Below are 15,085 nucleotides of genomic sequence, written 5' to 3'. Positions count from 1 at the left end.
TGACTGCCTTGTTTTTCACATGGTATGTTACTGTCAGACCTCTGACATATGAGTCATTGTTCCTTCCATGGATCTCATTTTTCACCAGTGGGTTGTCCATGCAGTTTTCATTACTGCTCTGTGATAAATTTGATCTCAGCTTCCCACTAATGAAAATGAAATGGTCAGATGCTCATCGGATGCCTATCAGATTTGGCAGGGCACGAAGGAAAGTGAATTATAATGTTGAGGGATAAAAAATGCATGCCAAATTCATGTATCTATCATTTCCTTGTATGCCATCAGAGAATATTTAACTATATTCTTTTTCCCCCACACACAAGCTTGTGGAGTTGGTGGGTTTGCCTCATTTACTTGTAGACAACCATGGTTAGATTGCCCATAGTAGTTTGCAGTGGTAGACATATCCTTAGTATGAATCAAGACATTTATAACCTGCTCATACTAAACCCACTGAATTCAAGCCTTTAAGCTGTGTACAGGCTTTATTCATATGAAGGTGGAAAGTAGAGGACTACCATTCAAGGAGTTCAAGCTTTCATTCATATCTGTATTCTCGCATTTTTACTAAAATGTTTGTTCACTGTATTTTTTTTTTTCAAAGTAAATATTTGTGAGTTAGATTTGCAGAATACTTTTTGGTATTGTGCACTTCGTCAGCCCTCGCCCTAATGCTTCACAGGTCAATATCAACCCATATTGACTGAAGGACATACTGTTCCTCAAATTCAAATATGGCCATCCATTGAAGAGGGAGGAGTTTGATGTGTTGTGTATTCTACATGAATGTTAAATATACACAGTGGACTCAAAATGAACAAAGTTCAGCCGTGCTACTATGTGTGTTTATTCGTATTGACTGGGTTATTTCTCTGAAGTGTTTTCCTGCTTTCAAAATTGACATATTCATTATTTTATATCATTTGAGATAAAACAAAATCTACAACCACTAGGCCTACATTTTTGTCATATCCAAACACTTGTTGTTTGTCCTTGGTAGATTAAAAAGAAAATGAATGAAAAACAGTTGGAACAGTGAAGTGATACCTGTGAAAGCTCAATATCGTTTGAATCATATTTCCCTCTTCTGGTGACATGAGATGCTATGCTGAAGCAGAGAAAATCAATAATACAAAATTTGTAGCTTGACTAGAAACACAATTTTAAATGATTTGTACATGTGTTGCAGTAGTACATTGGGTTGTTTCTGTTTGAATTGCATCTCTTTCATGAACCAGACATTTTAATTGTAAAATAGATATCTCACAGTTGCACTAATAAAAATATTTTCATAATTTAGATACACTACTAGAATTTATACATTGTATAAACCAACATCACTTACAGTTTCCTTGTGTCCCCATTTTGTTTTATTGGATGTTAGAGTGTGGTGGAGATGTTAAGTTGTCAGAAAGATTTTGAAGTATTTGAATAGATTAGTTAAATCTTTTCAAACTGGACATTTACAGTGTTTGATGTCAAAGGAAATAGGTGTGTGAAGTTAACCCATGAGATTCTGAAATTTCCATAGTCTCCTACACAAGAATCACCAGGTTCACATTGGAATCGGGTGAATAACCTAATCCATACATGCTATCATATAGCGCTGCTGTGTGTTGAAGCAAATCATGTGAGCGCCAGTCAGTTTGCCTACCTTGCAAAGATTGGTTTTCACCTTGAAACACAAACATTACCAGGACATGGAATGTGAACATGAATGCGCTTCCCCAGGGAGTGTTGCATGATTTCCAGGGAACTGTTTTCTTTGAACGGGGTAAGGTTCTGCCAGCAGCCACAGCCAGCTTTCCTTTTACAGATGTTGGGAGGAAAGTGGTTGTGGCTGACCTTAAAATGTATATGGGATACAATAATAACACATTATTGATCTCTCCTCCCTTTTTCTCTCCAAGGACATTCGAACTCTGGAGACACTCATATATGTAACTGTATGTTTGTACTTGGTATCATTGCAGGATGCTAAGTATATGGTATAACCACCCACATCCCTGTACGACATGATTATATTCTGTACATCTACTATCTTTACATTTCACAAGATGCACTTTAAACATGTTCATGTTTGGTCACACAAGTGTATGGCTGGTTTTTCAATTTCAATACATAGTTTTCACATCTTCTTCACAGACATTTAAGGAAGACTCATATAAGATTGCAAAAACTTAAACTGAGTGTGTGCATGTAACTTTCTTAGCTGTTAAATGTGAATTCATGCCCTCAAAACCAAGAATTTTCTATAAATGTGGGATTCATACTCCCTTTTTGGCATGCATGCTAAGATGCTGTGTCATGAGATAGAACTATATAGAGCAGAGAGGTCAAAGTTTCATGTTGACTTGAATGCAGCTGATAAGTGTCCTCTCAATCTGTTCTCATTCTGTCCAGTGGCGTGGAGGCCAAGGGAGAGGTGCTGTCAGTTGACCAGCAAGACCAGGAGATCAAGGATGTGGAGATGACTGAAGAGAAGATCTTTGTGCCACGCCCACCTCACATCAACAATGACTTCCCTCTCTACCTGGCTGGATGCAACTGCTGTAAGTGTTTATTAAGCGTGTAATACCACAAGTCTTCAAGTCCCTCTGTGATATCACAAACAGCATTTTTCAGATTTCAGAATGACGAGTAGTCTTTCTAAGTAGAATGTTTGTAAGCAATATTCCAAAAATATATCCATTTTCATATGAAGACTCTAATCCTGAAATGACATTCCTACTGTAAACCTGATTTGTGTATGCAATGATCTGTTAAAAACCTATTGCTCAATCTCTGTGCATATTTGCAGCATCTCAAGCAGTGGAAGAAAAGTTGGCTTACCTGGCACCGACAGCAGGAGATGTCATGATTGAACTTGGTAAGTTCTTTATGGTAAAGCAGATCCATTTGATCCTTGTGAGTATGTATATCTGTAGCTTATCTATCCCATTGAGAAGATATATGTAGATTTTTACTTTACTTGCACTATCAGTGGCCAGGTGGCAGTCTGTAAAATGTTCTTCCATTTTATGTATAACATTTTTTTTTATAGAAATCATGATGGCTACATGTATGAATCTCAGATCATCATGTGGAGCACAGCTTACACTTGGCCCTCACACCCGCAACTGTTACAGTGATCCTACTTTCTCCATTTGTGCCCCCCCCCCCCCCCTTCTCTGGAGCAACCTCCCCACTCATATCCAGTACTCTCCCTCCACTGATATTTTCAAGGAGAAACTCAAGACCCACCTATTTGAAGAACAGTATCGATGATTGTGTACTCATAGTTGATTTATGTTTGTTTCGCTTGTTAATTGTAAAGCACTTAGAAACATTTTAGTCATAAGCGCTATATAAATTTTTCATATTATTATTATTACCATTTGAACAAAAGAAAGTGTCATACAAACAAGCGATACCCAGAAAAATATAATGACCAGTGAATACCCCCTTTAAGGCTTCATGGAATGAAATTGATTGTATACATGTATGTAATTGAACAATACAGAAGTGACAGTCAGTGTAGTGTGTTATTTTACTGTCAGATTACATACAGAGAGATCAGCTTGTGTGTGCTAGTAAACATTACACTCCCAGATAATTTTCCTCTGTTCACACATTGTATGCAGATATTCTTTTCTTCAAACTGGTTTAGCTATAATTTGTTTTGAGTTCAGTGTCTGTGTGCTCAAAATCAATTCAACACTGTGTCAGTCAGTGCTAAGAGCGTATGGCATTGATTCATAGAAAGTGAAACTACGCTTCAAAGTAGATTTCCCTTTTCTGTGAACATGCTGCGTGCAGTTTTGTGTCGACAGATGAGAAACAAATTTCAGTGTACAGCTGTATCATGCATGTATTGTATGATGAGTAAATGACACTTAATTAGCTTATTGTATGCAACCTAGAGAAAGCATCTGGGTTCCTTATTGTAAATAGAAACTGTAAACTCCACATTGTATCTGGTTCCGTGCTAGATCCCAATGACTCCCAGAGGATGGAACTGTGCGACTTCAAGGGGATTGGCGACTCTGACTCCTTCGTGCCCTTTGACCCCTTTGCCCCCCTGCCTGATCAGGAAGAGGAGAAAACCTACCAGCAGAACAATGTCCAGGTGGAACCTGCCATTCCTGCACAGGTACTAACCCAGCAGCAGGCTCATGTCTCAAGTCTGCAGAAAGATAGATGAGAGTCCTAACTCACTAATTTGTTCAGAAAAAAGTTGTGATTGAGAAGAAAGTAAACGATCGTTATATATATTTTGGTAACTTCCATTTATGTCAGTTGATTTCATGGACGGCTTGCTTTGAAAAGGTGCAGAACGTCCACATATATTTTAAAGCTTATATTGAAGTACATTCAGTTATGGATAGAATTGGCTGTAGTCAGCGGTGAAATATCAAACATTTGCTTCTCAAGTGAAATAAACTTGAATGTGATACAAATTCTTGAAAGAGAGGTGAATATTGAATGATCCGAGATAAGTCAATTCGAACTCATTTATCACATCCATGGTGTACCTGAGAGAATAGAACAACTTTGTCCATCTGTACCTCAAAGAACACACACAGGGACCACCACCTAACTGTAATTAGAGTAGATTTACCGTCTGGAAGTAAAGTGATTGGGTTGAACTTGACATTGATGTCTTTGTTGGTGTCCTTTCATGTGGCTGTCCTAGGACCCGAGTGTGATGAAAAACAGCTTCATGTGTACCAACAATGATCCACTCATGATGGATGGGAATAGAGGCACCATGGCAAGGGAGAAGGACAAGAACACTGAGCTGGTGAGAAGTTATATCTTCCCAGCTTTAGATTAAAGGGGACCTCTGGATGATTTTTAGACTTTGACATTTGAACAATTGAACAACTATAAATTAGTTAAACTGAGTACAGAGTTTCAGAATTTATAGTGATTGTGATGAGGAATGAGAATGTTTTCAAAATTTGTAACAAATTGCAATGAACAAGGATGATGACATAGCAGCTTTACCATAAGAGTGCATGAGTTGGGGCTCAAGGAAGCAGAACAAAAGAAGAAGGCATGCATAGATTCTTCACAGTTGAACTTGTTGAGCAAGTGGTATTCTAATGGAATTACACTGCTACATTTCTGAAATATATGAGGCCCTGATGTCATCAACACTGTTCAGTGTAATTTGTTTACAATTTTCAGTTTATTGGTTTCACTGCTCAAGGACCACAATACATTCCACAAATCTATACATGGAGCTGTCGATTTATGTACTACATGATGTGAAATTAGGAAAATTGTCTGGAATGCCCTTTTAACATATTCACTACTCTCATACTTTGCACATGCATGACAAAATATTTTAATAAAAAGTGTCATGTCTTAGAATTGTGGAAGTGTTTAGGTGGCTTTAAGATAGTATTGCTTTACTGAGAGTCAGGACCAGAAATATGAATGTGCAGTCTGATGCGCTACGCAAGCCTGTAGTGTTCATTTATGTGGTCCCTGTGTGACTAGTGAAGCACATGATATGTGCATCAGACGTTGTAATTAGGGAACAGTAGCCATTACCAGGTAGGTGGCAATAATCAGACTTCAGTAAACCCAAAAAACATCTGTTACCAAGTCATTATATGAAAATGTCAAATTTGAATAGCAAACTATACTGAATATCCCTGTGTAATGTTTCATACTATTTGATATCACTCTCATTCAAAGGGCTTGATAGCATCATGTATAAATGTAAATCTCTTTTGATTGATATGTGTTATTTTGTTTGTTTGGTTTCTTTATTCTGAATGTTACAGGTCACACAGCAGATGACCCCAGATGAGCTGGCAATGAGGGCGCCATACATTCCGATGGGAGAGGACTTTGACCTGTCATGTGACTCTCTGCTGGGTGAGATGGATGACTTGACCAGTGACACTTGGATGCCTGTGGACCCGTTTGGTACTGCCATGTAAGTCTTAAGAAAGAGAGGACCCTTTTGGCATTGCCATGTAAGTCTTGATAAGTATGAAAGGACCCTTTTGGCACTGCCATGTAAGTCTTGATAAGTATGAAAGGACCCTTTTGGCCCTGCCATGTAAGTCTTGATAAGTATGAGATGAGCAGCGTCTGGTAGGGTGTAGAGTACTTCAACAAGGATGTAGCAGTGTTCGTTAAGTCTCAGGACATGTTCATCATCATGTCTTAAGTGTAAAACACTTCCACAAATAAAGTTATGTAAGCAGGTGTAAAAGTCCATATCAGATCAGAATGTATATTGTTTACCTTCTTAATATCATTCAAACATTTCAACATCATTTGCATTTCACTAGCAGTGTAGACAGAGGAATGCTAATTTTATGTTGATCATTATCGCAGGGCTTGACACCAACTTTTTTCTCTTGTGGCCAGAAAAAGAAATGTGGCCCAAAATGAAAGGAATGTAAAAATTCATGATCATTTTAACTGCCCAATTGGGCCACCAAAAGATAGCCATTTTGGAAGTCAGGTGGCCCCATATCAGTTTTTAGTTGCCCCTGGCCACCACTGATGTTGAACCCTGATTATGGTATACATGTTCCCTTGTTGAAATAGTTTTGGAGACAGATATTTGATTGGATTTTTCTTTTTGATGTTGACATAACTATTTGAAGAACTAGAAGTGGGTTTTTGTCTGACATTTTGCATCATTTCTGAGACAAGTTAGGTAATTGATGGTCATCATCACACTGGGAAGGACAGTGGAGAAGTATGGCATTGTGTGTCACATTCAATCTCCTTAATAGTGGAACAGTGTTTTACTTAATACTTATAATTGCAATAAAAGCAAGCATTGCTTTGAATATGTGATTACATTTTTCTTATGTTCTGTTGGCAGTGATAAGACCATGAACTCACCTGCCAGCTCCGCAGTGGACTATTTGTCTCCAAGCCAGGCCAGCAGCTGTGGGACTTCTCCCTTCAGCCCCTCACTGACCCCTGGCATGGAGGGCAGTTCTCCACCCACTCCAATGACCAGATGCAGCAGTCTGAGTGGCAGTATGCCCAGCCTCTGCTTCCCTAACTCAGCCCCGCCCACACCCCAGCCGCCTCTCCTTCAGTCCCCCCTCATGTCACCCCACAACCCTAGCCTCATGTCACCCTGTAGTCACTCCTCGGAACACCAGCTCTTTGCCTCACCCAACCCATCTCCAGCCCCTCCCACACAGGCCTTGGGACTGGTCATCCCGCACCAAAACATGCTGATCAATCCCCCAATGATGTCCCCTCCACTCCAAGGGTGCCAGCCAGCACTGCTCTCCCCACCCCTGAAGAGAAAGCAGGAACCCCCAGACTGTGGGGACTATCTGCCGAGACGTAAGCTGGCCTGTCGAGATGGTGTGATGCTGATACCGAAGATGAAGACTGGTATAGAGGCAGAGCGGATGATAGCTGTCAAGAAAGAACCAGAGCTGGAGAAGAACAAATACTTCGCAGGTACATGCTCAAATCTGAGATATCACCCATGCCAAGAGAAAAATATCATAATTTATGGAATGGAAGTAGATATTTTATCTAGTTTTTCCGATTTCTTACATTGGTAGAACTGTGGTGGAATAAAGTACAACTACTTAGGACATTTTGCTCTGTTTTCTGTGACAGTGAATGATGCTTACCGAGACACACGCACACAGGGTGGTGGGAGCAGTATGGATCTCTTGACTGCCTTGTTACAGCGGGTGGACAAGGAAGATGTGAACCCATTCATCCATTCTCAGTACCTCCAGCAAATGGCACAGAAGGTGAGTCAGACTTTTCAGTCCTACTGGAAACACTGTGTGTCAACCCTTGATAAACATCAAGCATGTTTGGTGATTACGGATGGATATTTGTTTGTGGTTTGTTTTGTTGTGTGTCTTGTCAAAGTTCTTTCATATGTTTGATGTATTCGCAAAAGGAAGTAAGAATTATTTCCATAATTGATGGTGTACTGTCTTCTTAACCATAGTTCATGCACACCAAGGGTAGTGGGCTGTTGTGGTAGGCATGTTTTAGCCATGCATCCTAGAATGCCCTGTGATGTCTTGGCAAAAATTAAAGCAAACGTTTGTATGATTTCCATCAAAACTTTATGAGGGTGATTGATGGAGTAGGCTGTGTGTGTGTGTGTGTGTGTGTGGGGGGGGGGGGAGATGCATATCCAAGTAATGGTCAGTATCCGAAGTTTCACTGGATTCAGTGATTTAAGTATTGGAACTCATTTTAACAGGCTTTGTTCATAGTCTCATTTTGACCAAGCCGTTCACAACTTAGGTATCGGTTAAAAGGTCAAAGGTGAAATAGTCAATTTTCCGTCTGTGGGTTGTAAGCTGAACCTCTACCTTTGTGTTGTGAATATTGTCAGGTTATTGCTACCAACACCAACAGCGGCAATACCAGCTTCCAGACTTCACAGCCACCAGCCACTGCTGAGGGAAGTGACCAGCAAAGTGGGATGCAGCGCAAACGTAGCATCACCCAGCTCCTGGGCAGGGACGGCTTGTCCCTGGATGCTGCTCTGCCACTCATCAACAACATGGATGCAGAGGTCAATGCTCCGCTGCAAAACACCTATGGTCTGCTCCAAGGCGAGGCTCTCCTACAAGCACTGGACCCAACTATGGCCACCTACTGACCAATGGTGACCACATCAACAGTGAAAGAGAATAGAAGAAAAGAGCAGTGGTGGTATGTAGCCAACTCTGGCCTCTCCTGAGCTCAAGTTTATCATTGTCACTGCAAAGTTACCGTACAAAGATGCAGAAGTATAAGTGTTTATAATTCCTTGAAAAAGTATTGGCTATAGGGTTGGCAGTGCACCTTCAGTCTGTACTGTATGTAAAATAGTATTTTTACAAGGGTATTGATTCTTACCTGTGTGTGGGTGTGTTGGTGTGTGTGTGTGTGTGTGTGTGTTGTTTGTGTGTGTGTTTACAAATGTGATAGTGTACTGTCATGTTGGATGATTATGATCATGTAAATATATCAGCAAAGCAAAGGTTTTTGCCTCCGAATCAATATAGTGTTACTGGACACAGATAATTACAATGTAGTTCTGATAACATAGCAGATAATACTTTCTGATAATGCTCAATCATGTCAATCGCATGACCAAAAGAAACTCATTGTGAAAGTATAGGTGAGTTCAGTCGCATGCTAGCAGTAGATGAATTTGACCTACCACTGTTAGGGTAAGACCTTCAAGTATTCCAATACATGTTTGTACTGTAGAGATACAATGTGAATTAGGCTTTGGATAGTTGCATGGATTGATACGAACTTTTCTCATGACAAATTTGGAATGAAGCACAAAATGTGTCTCATATCTCCCACATGTCAATGATCATTCATCTGTAAGTAATTGTATTTATTAAAAAAAACTTAGTTTTTCAGTTTTCCTAGGCTGTGATCACAGATAATAAATGAATGCTTTTATTTTGGGATTCAATCCTTTATGTGCTGTATATAGTCAATTAAAGTAAGTATTTTCTTGAGAACAAAAAAGACAAAACAAAGCATTTGATATGATGAAATATATTTAATATGATGTAAGATATGTTGTGTGTGTCCCTGAAGAGAAAAGTGACAAATGAATATATAAAGCTTTATTCTTGTATATAAATTTGTTTGAGATGGTTTTTGATGATGTCAAAGGTGTATACTAAGTTAGCTAAGTTTTTAGCAGTAGTCAAGGAAGTTGTCTATGGATTCCAGAGCAAACATGAAAAAATGAAGAAATCCAGAGTGTGAAGATAGTAGGGTGCAAGGTTAAATCACTTTTGTCTTGGGTGCCTTGAACCCTACCGAAAAGGGGGGACTTCTCTCAAACTTTACTTGCAGGAAGCCATAAATTTGTACATGATGCTGCACCCCATGTATTGGAGGCAGATGCTTCTAGCTGTTACAATGCATATTTTGTTTTCATCTTTTGTAATGACTTACTTTTTAAGTTTGCTTCTCTCTTTAAATTCTGTGGTGATTGTATTTGTTTTGTTCTGTATATATTCTTTTCTTTGGTGTACTTCTAATCTTAGAATCACTCAATGTGATAGCATGTAGAAGCAGTCTAATGTACAGTAAATGCTTTGTAGGCAATTGTATCAATTACTAGTAATGATCGTAGGAAACATTAATGGTTGCTGATATAATGGCCCAGGAGTTCTGTCAACTCCTGTAAGATATGAAAGAGCACAATGTTCAGATTTATTGAGAAAGATGGAGGCATTGTTGTGTGGGATTTTGAGAGATGAAACTAAGAAGAAAAGATATGCATCTTATAGAGTGATTCCAGTGTGGTGTCAACTGTACTGTTGCACTGAAGAGGATTGTGTTGTGTAGAGAGGAAACAGATGTAGGATCCATGTAATACTGATTCTTTTTTTCTTTTTGTTGATTCATGGCATTGGGTATGTGTGAATCATGCAGTGGAGAGAAAATGGTTAGCAGAATGTGCTTTGCCAAGGTCTGAAGAAAAAGTGGATCACAGCAAGGAGAGTTGAGTTGAGATGGGGAGGAGTTTCTGTGCTGAATCAAGTCTCTTTGTTTGTGAACAGTTTCGTTGTACATGTGCACCATGTTGCATACTGAGAATGTAGTATCCTGACTGATAGTGAATCTTGTTGTATGGGTGGAGATATTGCTTCAGTATATTTTGTTTCAATTGCATATGGAACCTACTTAGAGCTGCATCCCTGTCTGTGTATCTTTGTGGAGGAAGAGACTTGCACTAATTCTAGGAGCCCTTTACTACCCCCGTCGATGCTCAAAACTAATTAAACGGATGTACAATTTGCAAGTATTTCCTCGTCTGCATGTAGGACATTACCTACAGCTTTTCTTTCTGGCTATTTATGCACTTTAATCACTGTATATTTACTAAATGCATAATCAGAGCGTAAAATTGCATTGTACGTGGAAAGAACAACAACAGCACGAGGTATAATCCTTCACATGTACAGAAAGGTTTTGAGGTGCCATATCCAATGCAAATTGCTGTGATGACCAGAGAACTGGCACTTTGCCCTGGTGTTTGATCATTGTAGGTGTTAATGTGAAATTACTGAACACTTGAATACCCTCTATAGTACTATAGTGGGTATATTAGCATGGTACTCACTATATCATTGTATTTAGAAGTCTTGAAGTTGACAAGATGTTGGGTACTTTGTAGAATGCCTATTATGCTGCTCCTCCCCCTTTGAGCTGTACTTTCAGTGTAATATGCCATATGCAGTTTTGCTTGTGCTCCAGATGACTGTTGAGATTTGCAGCAAGATTTTCAAACTCATTGACATGTCTGAAACTAGGAATTCAAGTTGCAGGTCACAAAAACTCAACTTCCTTTTTCCCCCACCTCCCTCCATGGCACAAAATCAACCTCTTGCCGAGAAGGGCATTCTCACAATCTCGTATGAATATGCATAATTGTAAAACTGACATATGCTTTCATTAATCTGCTGTAGAATCACAGAATTTTTCCAAAATTGTGCAGGTTGCTCTTTTTTTTTTTTCAAGATGTACTTTGCTTATACAATAGCTTCAATCTCATGAATTCATGTGCTATGATGTGTACACTTGCACAGTGCCTAAGCTAGTAACACATTTTGCCCCTTATGCTGTTTGGTATATCTCTGCTTTGATAATGCATTATAACTGAATAGTACTCTGCACCTCCTTAAAGATGTTGGACTCCTCTCTGATATTAAAATTTGGATAGTGTTGCAGGAAGAGTAAAATTTTAGGAGGAAGAATTATCTTTGTCTGCTTTGTGCTCCGTAATAAACCATAACACTAACATTTCACTGGCAAATGACAGCTGTAGTTTATAGTCTTCAGTCCAGTGCGTACGTGAAACATGTAATCAATACCGTCATTGCTATTGAGGTATTCCCAGCAGTGTGCCACAAACCAGTGCCAAATCCTCCTTGATCTTCTTGTCCAACTCAATTTTTATGCTGTCAAGTCATGCAGCTGTCTTGTCCCAAGTCTGCAATGTGATGCCAGTTAAATATAAAATATCTTGCCAAGTACTTACACTGTGAATGTGTTTTTATGCCTTGATTTCTGAAATCTGCCCTAGTCCCTCGCCACAAATGAGTGCCAACACAGAGAAAGGGGACAAAAATGTTTAATTCTCTGACATACAGTTTATGCTCTATTCCAACAATGATTTTGTCAAGTTTAAAAATCACATAAAGTAGCTGTCTGTAGCTATCTTGCAGATGTGTATCCAATTGGATGTAATCTATATCACTGTAAAAGTAGTGTGTGTGGTAGCATAGGTATCTCAAGTGATTAGGATGTATTTTTAGTGCTTTCGTATCTGAAATAAAATGGTTGTGGTGGGAATCAATGCAAAGGAAAAAAATATTATATCTGCTATATGAAATCAATGTGCTGTAAACAGCTTTCTGTATCATGCTTATGGGACTATACATATAGTAGGAAAGATTTGCGTTTTAAGCACAGATGTTTATGAGAAAGTAACTGAAGTTGTTGCTGTGTTGTTAGTTTTGGAGTAGCGTGTGTGTACATTTGACTTCCTTGTCAATCATGAAAAAAAAAAATGTTTTGTTACCTTCATATCTTTATTTCTGGGTGTTGTTTCTTCAGTTTGCAAACAGTGCCAACCTTCAACTCTAGAATGTGGAAAATGGCGTAGATTAAGCTGTGTCTTTGTCTAATGTTCGAGTGTTAGAATGACAGTGTAAATATTAAATGCACACCCTTCTGAACGTTGAGTACCTGGTAAGCACAAGCTCCATTGCCTACTGTATATCCTGGTTTACCAGTCCCAAGTTAGGTTGTCATAATTGTCTGGGAAACTCCTGTAAAACATTGTATGTACGGGATGTATATACCAGGTATTCTCCAGTTTAACTGCATACTGTCAATATTTTGTGTGATGTTCTTGTAGACAAAGAGCAAGTTCTGGTAACAAATTCTTAGAATTTGGTGGAAGTTATTATCATCTTTATGTGAGGGGGTTGCATTGATTTCTATCAGTCTTTTTTTTTATTATTATTATTATCATTATTGTAGAAATCATGAAAATAAAACCTCTTATTGACAGATTGTAGGAGAAAATTCAACATTTTGATGCAATGTTGCATTGATTTGATATTGCATTTTAGTACAGGGTTAGAAAAAAAAATTTTGTGGTCTGTGGGCATTCTAGAAAGCTCTACATTACTACATTACTTCTTCTGTTTTTTATGCCTCCACCCGAAGGGTGCCGGAGGCATTATTTTTTACATGTACTCTTGATTCCTTTTTATTGTGCACAGAGAGAGAGAGAGAGAGAGAGAGAAGGTACAGAGGTTTAGAAACTCCTACCTCTGGAGTGCAACTTTTTGAGATGAACTGATTAAATGACATCAGTATAATCCATTATTTTAACAAAGACTTGTTTTGATACAGTGAAATTATACACAAATTCCTTTTGTTTCCAGTTTTGAATTAAAACAAGAAATAGACACTAAAACAGAAGGCTTACACTCTTACTCTGGTATGTTATGTACAAGATGTATGACTGTATCTTAGTAGTAGTCTAGGTTTTAATATGTGCCATGGAATTAACAAACATAAGTTCCTCTGGGGAAAAGTGTTTATTTCAGACATACATGTATGTCAAATGTATGTCATTTATTTGTGTCATGTGAATTTGATTAGTATTGAAAATGTTGCCCTTTAAGGAAAAGAAAATAAGAAAGAGAGAGAGAGAAAAAAAAATGTAATGATTACTGAATGTTTCCAATGGTATATGACAACTTTTGAAATATAGGAGCAATGCCATGAGCATAAATACAAGAACATTAAACTCTGGTGACTGGTGAAAGGACTATCACGACACCAATTACTATATTTTTATCATTATTTGCATGGCCTTATTCTGGTATAGATACACTTGTCTATTTTTGTATCGAAATGGATATCAGCATGATGTGCTGGTAGTGAAAGTTTGAAATGGAGTTAAATAGAGTTCCCTTCCACCGCTTCTTCTGACTTGTATATCATGGGCCATTGCATCAAATACTGCAAACATCAAGAGGCAGTCTGCTTCCCCCCAAGATAATGAAGTTGTGAATTAATCATGCCATTATTCCATATCATCAGTTCAACTTTAATTTTCTTTAGACCACCTCTTAAAAGGATGGTATGGTTTTGGTTGAGATGAGGCTTCAGGTTTTTGACTCTTTTTGTGCGAGTTAATGAGAAATCTTTTATGAAATATGAAAGAGCATGTAATTCTAAGGAATGCAAAGTTTATTTGATGAAAATTGGTTTTAAAATGGCGGAGATATCCAAAACAAAGTGATCCTAATAAAAGATCGGACCCACCTTTTATCACAATTGCTTTCTTGACTTTGTTTTTTGGATATCTCAACCATTTCAAAACCGATTTTCATCAAATAAACTTTGAATTCCTCTTAAAATCACAAGCTCCTTAACATTCCACCAAGTGGTTTCTAAATACTATATCTCTCAAGAAAGTTAAACACTGAATCCTCACCTCAACCATGGACCTAGCCCCATGCCTCAGCCAATACTATACCTGCTTTTTAAAGATCTCATGGACGTAACTTCACAAACTAGTTGCTCATTTTGATGATTGTTGTAAAAGTTTTGAGTGGCAAGGTAGCATTTCCTGTTGTTTTATTGTTGTGCAGTTGATTTTTTTTTTCTTTCAAGTTTGTTTGCTTTTATCACTGAAGAGAGTGAGTCTCACTGTGAATGGTCAAATAGTTTGATAGTTCAAGACTGTTGGATTTTTCAACAATGTTGAGAAAGAACATAGAGGAGGAAGTTATTCTTTTTTATTATTTTTTTGTAAATTATTAATATTAATATTAATATTTTTTGTTTTTGTTGTCATGAGAGGAGCAGATGTAACAACTCATGAACTGGGAATGTAGTTGGACTCCTGTAGAAGTGGCTATAATTGATTTCCACCATGCACAAATGGTAAAAAATAATACATATTGATTGATTGCATATTGATTCAAGTGTTATTGCTGCTTCAGCCCTTTTAACCCATACACAGTTCTATGTGCTTGGTGCTTTAATGTTGATCCCATGGAATAAATGCAAAAAAAAAAAAAAAAAA

The 15,085-nt window shown here is 38.1% G+C and overlaps 1 protein-coding gene across 2 annotated transcripts in view; it reads left to right on the top strand.

Moving 5' to 3' along the window:
• Window positions 1-15,085, top strand: part of LOC139718064 (hypoxia-inducible factor 1-alpha-like) — a 43,226-nt gene extending 28,141 nt beyond the window's left edge. Inside the window, exons 8-15 of one of the 2 annotated variants that reach the window (XM_071629558.1) lie at window positions 2,404-2,552; window positions 2,801-2,869; window positions 3,972-4,132; window positions 4,676-4,783; window positions 5,778-5,932; window positions 6,839-7,437; window positions 7,603-7,742; window positions 8,345-15,085. In XM_071629558.1, coding sequence (XP_071485659.1) covers window positions 2,404-2,552; window positions 2,801-2,869; window positions 3,972-4,132; window positions 4,676-4,783; window positions 5,778-5,932; window positions 6,839-7,437; window positions 7,603-7,742; window positions 8,345-8,614 — 1,651 coding nt within the window. In that variant the 3' untranslated portion in view covers window positions 8,615-15,085. The remainder of the gene's footprint in view (window positions 1-2,403; window positions 2,553-2,800; window positions 2,870-3,971; window positions 4,133-4,675; window positions 4,784-5,777; window positions 5,933-6,838; window positions 7,438-7,602; window positions 7,743-8,344) is intronic. The other variant, XM_071629559.1, reaches the window with a different exon arrangement.

The sequence above is a fragment of the Diadema antillarum genome, unplaced genomic scaffold (assembly GCF_040938485.1).
Source record: "Diadema antillarum isolate AM-2024a unplaced genomic scaffold, OU_Dant_1.0 scf00000087, whole genome shotgun sequence".
Classification (NCBI taxonomy): domain Eukaryota; kingdom Metazoa; phylum Echinodermata; class Echinoidea; order Diadematoida; family Diadematidae; genus Diadema; species Diadema antillarum.
The sequence above is the reverse complement of the archived record's forward strand: the minus strand, read 5'-3'. Positions and strand labels throughout refer to the sequence as shown.